Genomic DNA, 14,969 nt, shown 5'->3' on the forward strand with positions numbered 1-14,969 from the left:
AAATCAAATCAATCAATCAAATACGTTCAAATCAGGTGTGCCAAGTTAAGGTATCTCTCAATATTTATGCTTACGCATGCTCTTTTAATTCTTGTGTCAGGCAACCTTAACATTCTCAGCTTCTAAAATATGCACCCATTTCCACCTCCCTCCTCTCCTCGACAGACTATAGAAGAAAGGATTTTATTTATGTGGCATCTTTCACAAAGAGGTGCATTTCAAGTGTAGTCACTTATGAAATGTGGAAATTGCATCAAATTGTGCACAGCCAATCCCACAGACGGTCATAAAGTCATACAGGTTTACAGCATGGAAACAGGCCCTTCGGCCCAACTTGTCCATGCCGCCCTTTCTTTTTTAAAACCCCTAAGCTAATCCCAATTGCCCACATTTGGCCCATATCCCTCTAAACCCATCGTACCCATGTAACTATCTGAATGCTTTTTAAAAGACAAAATTGTACCCGCCTCTACTACTACCTCTGGCAGCTTGTTCCAGACATTCACCACCCTTTGTGTGAAACAATTGCCCCGCTGGACACTTTTGTATCTCTCCGCTCTCACCTTAAACCTATGCCCTCTAGTTTTTGACTCCCCTATCTTTGGGAAAAGATATTGACCATCTAGCTGATCTGTGCCCCTCATTATTTTATAGACCTCTATAAGATCACCCCTCAGCCTCCTACGCTCCAGAGAAAAAAGTCCCAGTCTATCCAGCCTCTCTTTATAACTCAATCCATCAAGTCCCGGTAGCATCCTGGTAAATCTTTTCTGCACTCTTTCTAGTTTAATAATATCCTTACAGGTGCAGGAGAAGGCCATAAAGGAATGATTGCATAACCTGCCTCACGTTTGGGATGAAGGTTAACTCTGGGTCGGATACTGGTGAGGCATGGTGGCACCTTTTATATTCGCCTGAGCGGAGAGACTAGGCCTCGTTTTATATATCATCCAAAACACAGCAGCTCCAATAACACAGCACTCCCCCTATCCTGCACTGAAGTATTAGCTTACATATAAACGTGTTCAAGTCTCTGCAGTGATGCTTGAACCCATGAGCACCTGACTTAGAAGTGACTGTGCCACCAAATATTTGATTTGATTTATTGTCACATGTTTCTTACGCACTGCACAAACAAAGCATACCGTTCATAGAGAAGGTAACGAGAGAGTGCAGAATGTAGTGTTACAGTCATAGCTAGGGTATAGAGAAAGATCAACTTAATGCAAGGTAGGTCCATTCAAAAGTCTGTCGGCATCAGGGAAGAAACTATTCTTGAGTCGGTTGGTACGTTACCTCAGATTTTTGCATCTTTTTCCCGACGGAAGAAAGTGGAAGAGAGAATGTCTGGGATATGTGGGGTCCTTAATTATGCTTTGCCGAGGCAGCAGGGAGTGTAGACAGAGTCAATGGATGGGAAGCTGGTTTGTGTGATGGATTGGGCTACATTCACGACCTTTTGTCATTTCTAGCGGTCTTGGGCAGAGCAGGAGCCATACCAAGCTGTGATATAACCAGAAAGAATGCTTTCTATGGTACATCTGTAAAAGTTGGTGAGAGCTGTAGCTGACATGCCAAATTTCCTTCATCTTCTGAGAAAGTAGAGACGTAACTATAGTGTCGGCATGGGGGGACCAGGACAGGTTGTTGGTGATCTGGGCACCTAAAACCTGAAGCCCTCGACCCTTTCTACTTCGTCCCCGTTGATGTAGACAGGGGCATGTTCTCCTCTACGCTTCCTGAAGTCGATGACAATCTCCTTCATTTTGTTGACATTGAAGGAGAGATTATTGTTGCCGCATCAGTTTACCAAATTCTCTAACTCTTTCCTGTACTCTGTCTCATCATTGCTGAGGTCTGTCCCACTATGGTGGTGTCGTCAGCAAACTTGAAAATTGAATTGGGGGGGAGGGGAATTTTGCCACACAGTCATAGGTGTATAAGGAGTATAGTAGGGGGCTGAGAACACAGCCTTGTGGGGCACCGGTGTTGAGGATGATCGTGGAGGTGTTGTTGTTGCCTATCCTTACTGATTGTGGTCTGTAAGTTAAGAAGTTCAGGATCCAGAGGGAGGAGCCGAGGCCCAGGCCACGGAGTTTGGAGATGAGTTTCGTGGGAATAATAGTGTTGAAGGCTGACTGTAGTCAATAAATAGGTGTCTGACATAGGTGTCTTTGTTATCTAGGTGTTCCAGGGTTGAGTGCAGGACCAGAGAGATAGCGTCTGCTGTGGACCTGTTGCAGTGGTAGGCAAACTGTCGTGGATCCAGGTAGTCAGGGAAGCTGGAATTGATTTGTGTCATGACTAGCTTTTCGAAGCACTTCATAATGATGGATGTCAGAGTCATTGAGGCACACTGTTTGTACACGCTGCTTGTACAGAGTATAGTTCCATGACCATTTGAGTACTTCGCTCAGATGACCATTTTTTATGTGTGCGTCAAGATATCAATTTTAATCAGAGCATCACAGCTAGATTCAAAAACAGAAAATGCTGGAAAATCTCAGCAGGTCTGACAGCATCTGTGCAGAAAGAAGAGAGCCAATGTTTTGAGTCTGGATGACCCTTCATCAGAGCTAAGAGCAAAGAAAATCAGACAAGATTTATACTGTGAGGGTGAGGGGGAGGCTGCAATTGGACAAAGGAAATGTAAATGATGATGAAGAAGGCAGAGAAAGGTGCTAAAAGTGTCCATTAGATTCTACTCTGCTAGATCCCCAAAGGTAGGAGAGTCTAAAACTAGAGGGCATAGGCTTAAGGTGAGAGATAGAAAAGGGTCCAGAGGGACAATTTTTTCACACAGTTGTCTGGAGTGTCTGGAATGAGCTGCCAGATGTAATAGTGGAGGCGGGTACAATTTTGTCTTTCAAAAAGCATTTGGACAGCGGCGATGTATTTCCCAATACAACAGTTCTTTTGTGTGATCCAATTTTCTATGAATAATTCTACAACAAGCTTGACAAAGGTTAGTTTATTTGCACACACTCAAAACAAGGGAGGAAAATTCAAAGATTCAAAGAACAGGGGATGAGGTCTTCCATGCTCTCCGGGGGGTTGAGTTTATTTCTTTTCCATCCCACTTGGTGGAATGCAAGCTGTATATCTGGGCATTGTCTTTAGAGAGCCAGCCAGAAAAGGAAAAAATGAATTTGCATCTTTACAAAAAGGCACATAGTCGCAACAAATCATTTTAAGTGAACTCATTATAAGGCTTTATTCATGAGTACTTCCCAATTAACACATTTCATGCAAATAATCGAAATCAATGGTAACTTTGTAATTTACCAAGTATGGCTGCATTCTGACCTCTTCGTTTTGACCCAAAACAAAGTATTACATTTTTATTAGTGGATCAGAAATCAAGCGATTAGTAATGTTCCATGACCTCAATGGTGATATATCAAGAGCTAACATTCTCAAAACTCTCCAATTTTATACACATTCTTACCACAAGAACAAGGCTCCAACCAGTTTCCACACTTTTAGTCTTTTCGTCATTAAGCAGGATTTTCACATTTAGTTATCAGATCTGGGCCACTCCCTTACTGAATTGATGTCTGATCATACAGGGCTCATCTATAGTTTATGAAGAAACAAAGAAAACTACAGCACAGGAACAGGCCCTTTGGCTTTCCAAGCCTGTGCTGATCATGTAGCCTTAACTAAACAAAAAAGCCCTTACTCAGTCCATTTCCCTCTATTCCCTCCCTATTCATGTACCCATCCAGATGCCTCTTAAATGGTGCTAACGTACCTACATCCACCACCTCCTCTTCCAGGCACATTCCAGGCGCCCACTACTTTTTTCTGTTGTTTTGTGGTATGCTTTGTCTATGTAGTGTGCAAGAAACAATACTTTTCACTGTATCTCAATACATTAGATAGCCACATGAACGGAGTGGGAATGGAGGGATACAAAAGAATGGTCTAGTTTGGACCAGGGAGCGGCACGGGCTTGGAGGGCCGGAGGGCCTGTTCCTGTGCTGTATTGTTCTTTGTTCTTTATGTGACAATGATAAATCAAATGAAAAAAAAATTCTGTGGTGCTAATTCGATAGAGCAAAGTTTAAGGGTGAGATTTTCTGGTCGTGCTCGCCCCAAATCCTGCCCAAGGTCAAAGACCTTTGCAGGGTCTGTGTCTCGCTGGCTACGATTCCCTTGGCGGGCGTGATGGGAAAATTCCAGTGCAAGTGTGAGAATACATCTTTAAAAGTTTGAATTATATATATATTTTATATTTGCATACAAGTGCAAGTAAATATAATGACACTAAATATTACAAATCTACTGCAAAAAATAACATGTTCTTGTTAAACTATTGCCCAGGGCTTTTCAGGTGATCTAATCCTCACAGCCACTGCGCACGCGCGGGCCATTCCTGGACAAGGCGGGATGAAGAAACGGAAGGGGCGGGTTGTGCTCTGATTGACAGCAAGCTAGACCAATCAACCGAGCATCCGCTCGGGACCCAATCAGCTCCCGAGGCAGAACTCGAGCTCGGCTGCCGGTGACGTCACAATCAGGCCTGGAAGGTGCCGTCCACTGGGAAGTGGGCGGGCCGGTGAGTAATTGATAGCGTTGCGGACCAATCAAGCGAGAGCGTCCGCTCGGGAACCAATCGGCCGTCGGAGCCGGAGGCGAGCTCGAGCTCGGATGTCGGCGACGTCACAATCGGGCCTGGAAAGTGGAAAGCGAGCGGCGGCTGAATGATTGACAGCTCTGCGGACCAATCAACCGAGCATTCCGCTCGGGAACCAATGGCCGGCGGAGCGGAGGCGGGTGCCGAGCTCGGGTGCCGGTGACGTCACAGGCGGGCCGGGAAGGTGGAGGACGGTGGAAAGCTCGGGAGCGGGCGGGTGAGTGATTGACAGCGCGCGCGCCCGACCGACCGTTCGCAGGAGACGGCGAGGTGATCGACAGTGCGCGCGGCGGCAGCAGTAGCAGCGGCAGAGAGCGGGTGAGCGCACGCGGGTAGGCGGGCGCGTTCTGGCCAGGTCCCCCGGACAGGTGAGCGAGGGACAGACAGCGACAGGTGAGTGAGCGAGAGCCTGACTGCAGCGTCCGCACTGCAGCGTTCGCACCAAGTGCAGGCCCCCTCAGCGTGCAGCAGGCGAATGCAGATCCTGCCTCACAGCAGGCCTAAAGGCCACACTGGGCTCACCCAGCCTGCAAGCAGTTATTTTCTCCCTTCCCCTGGCAGCTCTCCACCACTTTAGAACATAGAATAGTGCAGCACAGGAGCAGGCCCTTCGTCCCACTATTTTTTGATCTGATTTATTATTGTCACATGTGTTGGTGTATACAGTGAAAAGTATTGTTTCTCGCGCACTATTACCATACATAGAGAAGGAGAGGGTGTGCTGAACATGACGCCAAATTAAACTAAGCCCTTCTGCCCGCCCTTGGTCCATATCCCTCTATTCCTTGCATATTATCTCAAGGGCAACTAGGGATGGGCAATAAATGCTGGTCAGCCAGCAATGCCCACGTTTAAATATTTAAAAATCAAGCAGCATAGTATCCTGACATTTGAGACGTGGGGGAGGTGTTTGGCATTGGGTTCCTCGCTGCCTGAACTCGTCCTTGTTTGGGATTTTACTTGCCAGAATTGACTGCACCAGCAGCGCCCTCAAATCAAATCCTCTCTCCCTGTGGTCCCTTTACTCCTCAGCTCACCTGCAACACTGCACAGGGGTGGGCACCTTGTTAGCAATTACATCACTCAGCAATCATTTTAAACTCAAGGCAATAGAAGGGGGCTCCGCCATTCAATCAGATCATGGCTGATATCTCCCTGGTCTCAAATTCACCTCCCCACCTGTTCCCCATTCTTCCCCTATTCTTTATGCTTGCAAAAAAAAAAGTGGATGGCTGCTCGGGTCGGGTGCAGAGGTTTGATGATCTTGGCAGGTGTTCTGCACAAAGACTTTCTCCTCATCAATTCTGATTGCCGCTGCAATTAAGAGATGTCGGAAATATTACTAACAAATGAGCTGTGGTTGAAGAGGCGGTTATGAAATGGGGAAGGAAGCGAGCATAACCGAAGTAAAACCAAAAATGTAGAGAAGGAAATATATAACTCTCTCTATCGCTTCTATGCCCCAACTCATAGAATCATAGAAACCCTACAGTGCAGAAAGAGGCCATTTGGCCAATCGAGTCTGCACCGACCACAATCCCACCCAGGCCCTACCCCCATATCCCTACATATTTCATAGAAATCATAGAAACCCTACAGTACAGAAAGAGGCCATTTGGCCCATCGAGTCTGCACCGACCACAATCCCACCCAGGCCCTACCCCCACATCCCTACATATTTATCCACTAATCCCTCTAACCTACGCATCTCAGGACACTAAGGGGCAATTTTAGCATGGCCCATCAACCTAACCTGCACATTTTTGGACTGTGGGAGGAAACCGGAGCACCCGGAGGAAACCCACGCAGACACGAGGATAATGTGCAAATTCCACACAGTGACCCAAGCTGGGAATCGAACCCAGGTCCCTGGAGCTGTGGAGCAGCAGTGCTAACCACTGTGCTACCATGCTGCCCAAGACCATAAAATTCTTTATCATATAAATATTAAAATGGATTCCAAAAATCCTATTGCAGATAGGTCTTATGTATAATCATGTGACATAAGCTCCGTGAATTGTTGATTCTTTACAGAAGATATAATTAACGTCCTTGCATTTTGAAGTGGAATTTCCCGAGTAGTACTTTCTAATGGAAGTGTAAGCAAGGCATTGAGGGGTGGGTTGTCAATATCAAAGCTTTGAAACGGAATTAAGGGTTGTTTTATCAAAGTACTGGACTGTCCCTTTTTCAAAGGAACAAATATTTCTCTTGATCATGCTGACCTGATAATGGGAGCCTGCCCAAGTGCAGCTGTATACGTACATTAACCTTTTTTCCCCCCTCTCTTTACTGATCATTCCAGAAAGCCACTAAAGATCACATTATAAATCTGACTGCGTAACAGTGGAAAAGCTGCCATTTATCCACTGTTTCTGTCTGTGGTATTCTTTATACATTGCCATTTTTTCAAGTTCTTTGAGATCAAAGATAAACCAATGTTCACTTTCTCTTCTGTATAATTGTTATGGTACATGAACTTGCATTGAAATTAGGTTTATATTAAACTGGGCAGCACGGTGGCACACTGCTGCCTCACAGCGCCAACGACCCAGGTTCAATTCCCGGCTTGTGTCACTGCCTCTGCGGAGTCTGCACACTCTCCCTGTGTCTGTGTGGGTTTCCTCCGGGTGCTCCGGTTTCCTCCCACCGTCCAAAAGACCTGCTGGTTAGGTGCATTGGCCATGCTAAATTCTCCCTCAGTGTACCTGAACAGGTACCGGAATGTGGCAACTAGGGGATTTTCACAGTAACTTCATTGCAGTGTTAATGTAAGCCTACTTGAGACTAATAAATAAATACATTTTACTTTTAAAACTGGCTGCGAGATGTGTTACCCTTCAGAAAGTTAGAAATCATCAATGCAACAAGTCTTACTGACAGAAATCCGTGTTTTTTTGCTTTTAGGTGACATAGGTGTGACAATGGCAACTAGCCTGGATGCAGACATTGTCCGTGAGGTGCTGGAATGTCCCATCTGTATGGAGACCTTCAACCAAACAGTAATAAGGCCCAAACTCCTGCAGTGTGGACACACCATCTGTAAACAGTGTTTGGAAAAGCTCATAGCAGACAGTATAAATGGAGTACGTTGTCCCTTTTGCAGCAAAATAACCAGGATGAACAATCTGTCGCAATTGTCGGACAACCTTACAGTTTTAAAAATCATTGACTCGGCCTCCCTGAGTGAAGCTATGTGTACGGTCATGTGCAAAGTCTGCCGGAAAAGGCTGCCTCGAAACTTCTGTGAGAACTGCTGCCTGGTCCTTTGTGAGGCCTGCAAGACTGATTGTCATCAAGTGCAAGGACACGCCGTGGTCACAATTCGTGCTGCGGCCGAGCGGCGGCGGAAGGAGGTTGGGATTAAGCTTGCCAAGCTGCGGGAAATGATGGTGGACATGCAGCGCAAGAAGACCGCTATGGACATGGTGGCAAAAAACATGCAGGCAAAATACAAGGCAATCCATCAGGATTACTGTCGGGCCGAGCGGAGAATCCAGGAGGAGCTGGCCAAATCCCGCAGGGCTTTCACGTCGGCAGTGTCGGAAGTTGAAAAGATGAACAATCAGATACTGGAGGAACACGCTTATCTGATCAATATTGCAGAGGTGCAGATTGTGTCACGGTGTGATTACCTCAGCACCAAAATCAAACAGGCAGACACAGCTCTTCTTGAAGAAGCCATTGATGAGGAAGATCCTGACTTGACTAACAATTTGCCCACCCATTTAACCCTTCAACAGGTAGAACTGGTCAAAGGAGAGCATCTGGAGCCCACTGAGGTCGGACAGCTTGAGACCAGGTCCTGCACTGTTCCCATTGAAGAGACGCTCATGGAGATGTTTACCCCCAATGAGTTTACGCAAGAGGTGGACCACTCCAAAGAAACGGCCAGCTTCCTCCTACCATCATCTCCTCCCAAAAGCAGGGTACCTGAAAGCATAGCTTCAGGGCCCCCGAACTGTCAGCTGTTGAAGAAAATTGGTTCCCACGGAAACTTGCCTGGGATGTTTCATCTCCCAGTCAGCCTGTGTGTGACACTACAAGGGGAAGTGCTAGTGGCAGATCGGGGAAACTTCCGAATCCAGCTCTTCAATCGGAAAGGCTTTATGAAGGAGATCAGAAGAAGTCCAAACAGTATTGACAACTTTGTTCTCAGTTTCCTTGGTGCTGAGCTCCCGAATCTGATACCGCTTTCTGTAGCAGTCAACAGTATTGGTTTAATTGGCGTCACTGACAACTACGACAACTCTGTTAAGGTTTACACCACTGCGGGGCAATGTGTTGCATGTCACAAAAACCAGTTGACAAAGCCCTGGGGCATCGCAGCAATGCCTTCTGGACAGTTTGTGGTGACGGACGTAGAAGGTGGGAAACTGTGGTGTCTAACCGTGGACCGTAACGTCGGCATTGTAAACTATTCTCGGCTGTGCAGTGCAGTGAGGCCCAAGTTCGTGACCTGCGATGCCAACGGAACTGTCTATTTCACTCAGGGCCTGGGCCTCAACCTGGAGAACAGTCAGAATGAGCATCACCTGGAAGGTGGCTTCTCCATTGGCTCCGTCAGTCCAGAGGGACAGCTCAGTCGTCAGTACAGCCACTTCTTTGCGGAGAATGAAGATTTCCGCTGCATCGCAGGGATGTGCGTCGACATTAATGGGAACCTGATTGTTGCGGACAGTGGGCGCAAGGAGGTCCTTCTCTTTCCCAAAGAGGGTGGGTTTGTCAGTCTGATAAGAGAAGGTTTAGTGTGCCCAGTCGGGGTAGCGGTGTCACCCAAGGGTCAGCTTCTGGTGTTGGACTGCTGGGATCACTGCATTAAAATCTACAACTATCACTCAAGGCGACACGTAACAAATTGATTTTTGAATGACCGTGGCAGGACAAGCCTCCATAGCACTGCAGCTTTTTTACTGTCTGGGGACAGAAAGCAAGCCTTGTGTCCTTCCCACCATCACAACAATCAGCTTTATTTATGCCTGCTCCCTCCGTCCCCACTTCCCTGTGAAATGTTGCAAATTTCACGCTGGGTAAATTCAGTGATTGAAGTCAAACTACTAACTTAACTGTACTGCATGTTGCAAAGCTTAGTTAAATAGACCTTTTTGGTTGGTGTTGTATTGCTGCACATCGTTAGATCATTTGGTTTGCAGTTTGGTACTTATGTGGACAATATTAAGGTTACTTTGCTTTATAATGAGTAACACAATTAATAAAAGTGTTTCAGAAAATAATGTCTGCTGGATTTTATGCAACCTCACGGACCTTTTTGTTTCTAAAACTTCAACAATAATCACTGTATGCTAACAGTCTGGAAAGCTTGTGAGCAAGTCATTTCTGAATTTATCAATTTTCTAGCTTTTCGAATGTCTTTAGAATGCCTAACCACAAGTGTGTGAACCAGAAAACAATGTAAATGTAACTATTCACCTGACGTATAAAACATTATAAAGCAGGATTACAAAATTGTTTTACTTCCCAAAACATTGTGCCCGACAGTAAGGGGTTAAATGTTCATTATCTTTTCTGAGTCCATGCCTTCTCAGTCAAGTGGTGATTCTGAGAGTTGCTTGGGTCTGTTCAAAACATTTCTGAACAACCGGTGTCTCTGAGCGATAGATCTTTCGGATTGGAGAGGTTACTGTGTACTGTGGGTGGCAAAGTAGTTAGCACTGCTGCCTCACAGCTCCAGGGACCTGGGTTCGATTCCCAGCTTGAGTCACTGTCTATGTGGAGTTTGCACGTTCTCCCCGTGTCTGCATGGATTTCCTCCCACACTCCAAAGATGTGCGCATTAAGTTGATTGGCCATGCTAAATTGCCCCTTAGTGAACCAGGATGTGTAGGTTAGAGGGATTAGCGAGGTACATATGTGGGCTGACGGGGATAGGGTCTAGGTGGGATTGTGGTCGGTGCAGACCCGATGGGCCGAATGGCCTCTTTCTGCACTGTAGGGTTTCTATGGTATCAAGTGTCAAGGACGCAAAAAGACTTTCTGGTCCAGCATAGCTTGACATTTCACAGTCCTAACAATCCCTGTATCTTGGTATGTTTTGGAAACCTTTAAAGGGTGATGGTACTATACAGTGCCCAAGTTTAAGAGGAGACCAAGCGAATCAAATAGGTTGGAGCTGACTTTGAAAACTTCTATTTCTTTACCATATTTGGGGGAGTGAGTTTGCTTTGACAATATCTTGCACTCATCTAAAGTCCTGGCCTATTCTTGTTTATCTGCAGCAGAATAATACTGGCAAATAAATACAGGACATAAATACCTAAGTATGAGTTTCTGACTGTTAAGCTTCCATCTAACTAAATTGTTCACAAATAGATTTCTAACCTGATGCGCCATGTTACAGTGCAGCAGCCCATTGAATTTAAAAAAACAATTACATTCTATATGCAGTCTCCAGCAATGGAAGATTCCTCTTCCTGCTCGTGTTTTGGGCGGCACAGTGGCGCAGTGGTTAGCACTGTTGCCTCACAGCGCCAGGGACCCAGGTTCAATCCCTGGCTCAGGTCACTGCGGAGTCTGCAAGTTCTCCCCGTGTCTGCGTGGGTTTCTTCTGGGTGCTCCGGTTTCCTCCCACAGTCTGAAAGACATGCTGGTTAGGGTGCATTGGCCGTGCTAAATTCTCCCTCGGTGTAGCCGAACAGGTGCCGGAGTGTGGCGAAGAGGGGATTTTCACAGTAACTTCATTGCAGTGTTAATGTAAACCTACTTCTGACAAACTAAAAAAAATGCTTTGGGAGATGCTGTTTCTCTTGTCACTGCAACAAACTTCCACGTTGCGATAATTTTAAGCTAGTTGTCCTCGTCGTTGGCTGGTGTTGCAAGAAAGCCCACATCTATTCCACCCTTCTGAGACTAATGAGTACCACATCATAGAATATGGACTGATAGAATCCCCAAGGACTGTGTTGAGCGATTGTTAATAACAACTTGCACTTATACAGTGCTTTTAATGTAATAAAATGCTTCAAGGCACTTCACAGGAGTGACAGGAGACAACATTTGACATCGAGCCACAGAAAGAAATATTGAGACATGACCAAGTGCTTGATTATTTGAGAAGATAAGTGCTTGATGGCCAATGCAGACACAAAGGGCCTCTTTCTGTGCAGTAAAACTCTTGAGATTTTAAGGAGTGTCTTAGAGGAGGAGAGGGAAGTGGCGAAAATTAGGGAGGAAATACCAGAAGCTTTGGTCTGAAATGGAGTCATACAGTGCAGAAAAGGCCTTTCTGCCCATCGAGTAATGTTTGATACTGCTGGTGAGTGGCAGGAACAATGGAGGACAACACTACCTCTGGCTACAGACTAGGAGGAAATCTTTAGTATTGTGATCAAGTAAGATTTCAGTGTACAACTACACGATTTACCCTCCTGTCCCACCCCTCACCACTGAGCATTGTTCTGCTTATGCAAATAATGATATAAAGTTAATTTTTAATCCTACCTTTCTGATACTGAAGCCAAAGCTGTTGCTGGACCTTCTTGCTTGGAAAGTGTATTTTGCATGTGAGCTCTGAGCCGTAGAGAGCCTCAGCAATATAATGGCTGCCGTATTGCTGGATGATGGAAATCAGGTCCTCTCTGCTACTTTCTCCCTTCAGCATTTTCAGCACGTTGGAGAAACCTAGGCAACAAAAGAAAGTTCATATTTAAGAGGTGAAAATTGGGGAGTTCTTCCACCAGCAAATCCATAGAATCCCGACAGTGCAGAAGGAGGCTATTCGGCCCATCGGGTCTGCACCAACTTTCTGACTGAGCATCTTACCCATGCCCTACCCTGTAACCCCACGTATTTACCCCACTAATCCCCCAAACCTAGACATCTCTGGACACTAAGGGGGGGAAATTTTCCCGTCCCGCCTGCCAGGGGAATCGTAGCAGGCGGGGGGGCGGACCATGCAAAGGTCCGTTGGCCTCGGGGTGGGATTTTCCGGTTTTGGGGCGAGTGGAAAATCCTGCCCCTAGAGACAATTTAACACAGCCTCTCCACCTAACCTGCACATCTTTGGACTGTGGGAGGAACCCGGAGGAAACCCACGCAGACACGGAGAGAACGTGCAAACTCCACACAGGCGCCCAAATCCGGAATTGAACCTGGGTACTTGGCGCTGTGGTACAGCAGTGGTAACCACTGTGCCACAGTGCTGTATTAGTGAAGACTTCTTGTTGACTAATAAAGATAAGACTTGTCTCTTTCACCCCCCCAGTGCACCATTACATCATTCAAAAATAAATCAAATTCAGCAAAAAGTTGTTTTCTCCCTCAATTAAATTTGTTCCTTTCTTCCATGATAGCTACAACAGCAAAATAGTGCCTGTGCTGAATGTCAAAAATAAAACCAGAAAACACAGGAAATCTGCAGCAAGTCAGGCAGCATCTGTAGAGAACGATAAAGTTACTTTAATCAGAACTGGAAAAAGTTAGAGAGAAACAGTTTCCAAGCGAGTACTGTACAGAGGCAGGAAAGGGACAAAAATGAAGTTCAGTGATAGAGTGGAAGGCAAGAATGATTAAATAACAAAAAGGATACAAGGGAGTGGGAAGGGGGTGAGAAAGAAAAAAAATATGGCTCTCGAGTGGTTATAAATGTCAATAGCTCAATCGTCACCAAAAATGGCTATCTGTTCAGGGGAGAAGTGAGTTTGATCTGAACTTGTTAAACTTCATTGTGGAAGTGTGGAAGGCTGCAAAGAGCCTAATCAGAGGCTGAGGTGCTGTTCTTCCAGCTTACATTGAGGTTCTTTGAAACAGTGCAGGAAGCAAACACAGAGAGAGGGAGAAATGAGATAATGTGTGACGAAGTTCAGAGTCATGTTCACAAACAAAATGTTGGTGATCACCCAATCTGTGTTTGGTCACCCCAGTGCAGAGAGCATCAACCTGTTAACCTTTCCACAGAATGCCTGGCCTCAGAGTATTCTCAATATTTCCTGTTGTCATTTCAGATTTCCAGCATCCACAGTATTTTTTTAAAATCACTGTTTCACCTGAAATGAGTGTTTGTTGCCCAAGACAGTGGTTAGGGAGGAGGTTACAGAATCATAGAATCCCTACAGTGCAGAAGGAGGCCATTTGGCCAATCGGGGCTGCACCGACCACAATCCCACCCAGGCCCTATTCCCGTAACACCTCATATTTACCCGGCTAATCCCCCTGACACTAAGGGGCAATTTAGCATGGCCAATCCATTGAACCCTTTGGACTGTGGCAGGAACTGGGAGCACCTGGAGGAAACCCACGCAGACAAGGGAGAATGTGCAAACCCCACAGAGATAGTGACCCGGGGCCAGAATTGAACCCGGGTCCCTGGCGCTGTGAGGCAGTACTGCTAACCACTGTGCCACCGCGTCATCCCAAACAGACGCTGCCATCGTGCTGTCATGGAAGTTGGCAGCTCCTCGTCGAGGAATTGAACCCCAGTCTCCGGTGTGACAGGCGCGGATACTAACCACTACACTAACAAGGAAATACAAAATTTCACCACCTGCCATGGTTGGATTCGAATCCAGATCCCCAGAGCATTTTCCTGGACCTCTGGGTTACTAGTCCAGCGACAATACCATTACACCACTGCCTTCCCTACACCTCAGGGAAAATGTAACATCTCCGGTGCTAGTACATGAAGTTTGCTGTTGATTTGGGAGGGTTGGAGGTGCTTGAAGATTAGACCAGGGTGTTGTGGAGGAAACAGCCTTCTAAGGAAAGGAGAGGGGAAGAGAAGATGTGTTTAATGACCGTCGCATGCTAGAGGTGGCAGGATTGGAAGATAATTTGCTGAATATGGAGGCCAATCAGATGGAAGATGAAAACAAGAGGAACTCGATTGTTGTTCTGAGAGGGTGGGGAAGATGTGTGAGCACAAATGTCGTTAGTAAAATGGACGCCATCAGAGCCCTGTCAAGCATACGATAGGAAAATCCTGAAATGAGTGCAAAGGAAAACATTAGATATATTGGAACTGAAGGTGGTATTGCCAGAACAGATGCAACAGACATGTAGAAATTTGGAGAATGAAGTCCTTGTAGGAAGCTGGATGGAGGGATGTGGAATCGTGGTCACTGTGGGTTCATAGTGGATATTGATCATTCACCTATCCCTAGAAATTGACATGCAGAAGTTGAAGAAGGGAAGGGGAGAATCCCCTTCAGCGATGAACCAGTTGAAGACGGGAAAGATCGAAATTGAGAGCAAAATTATGACATTTTCCAATGTGTGGCAAGAGCAGGAGGCAACACCAATAGTCAATAGTGTAGCAGAAAAAGAGGTGAGGGAATGTGCTCAGGTAGGTTTGGGCCTTGCCTCAACAACCTTCAAT

General features: G+C 46.1%; 2 protein-coding genes across 7 annotated transcripts in view; one reads left to right on the plus strand and one right to left on the minus strand.

The window, feature by feature from the left end:
• The window catches only part of astn2 (astrotactin 2), a 1,763,595-nt gene that overhangs the window by 645,799 nt on the left and 1,102,827 nt on the right, over positions 1-14,969 (minus strand). For all 3 annotated transcript variants that reach the window (XM_078226657.1, XM_078226658.1, XM_078226656.1), the window contains one exon: positions 12,098-12,277. In XM_078226657.1, the coding sequence (XP_078082783.1) occupies positions 12,098-12,277 (180 nt within the window). The remainder of the gene's footprint in view (positions 1-12,097; positions 12,278-14,969) is intronic.
• trim32 (tripartite motif containing 32) lies at positions 4,718-10,093 on the plus strand. Of its 4 annotated transcripts, none has more exons than XM_078226660.1 (2): positions 4,718-4,856; positions 7,547-10,093. In XM_078226660.1, exon 2 carries the CDS (start codon positions 7,564-7,566, stop codon positions 9,499-9,501), a length of 1,938 nt encoding a protein of 645 aa, XP_078082786.1. In that variant the 5' UTR covers positions 4,718-4,856; positions 7,547-7,563; the 3' UTR covers positions 9,502-10,093. The 4 variants fall into 4 exon arrangements, with proteins under 4 accessions (XP_078082786.1, XP_078082788.1, XP_078082787.1 ...); XM_078226662.1 differs by having other exon boundaries at positions 4,801-4,909; XM_078226661.1 differs by having other exon boundaries at positions 4,824-4,957.

This window comes from Mustelus asterias, chromosome 13, assembly GCF_964213995.1.
Source record: "Mustelus asterias chromosome 13, sMusAst1.hap1.1, whole genome shotgun sequence".
Classification (NCBI taxonomy): Eukaryota; Metazoa; Chordata; class Chondrichthyes; order Carcharhiniformes; family Triakidae; genus Mustelus; species Mustelus asterias.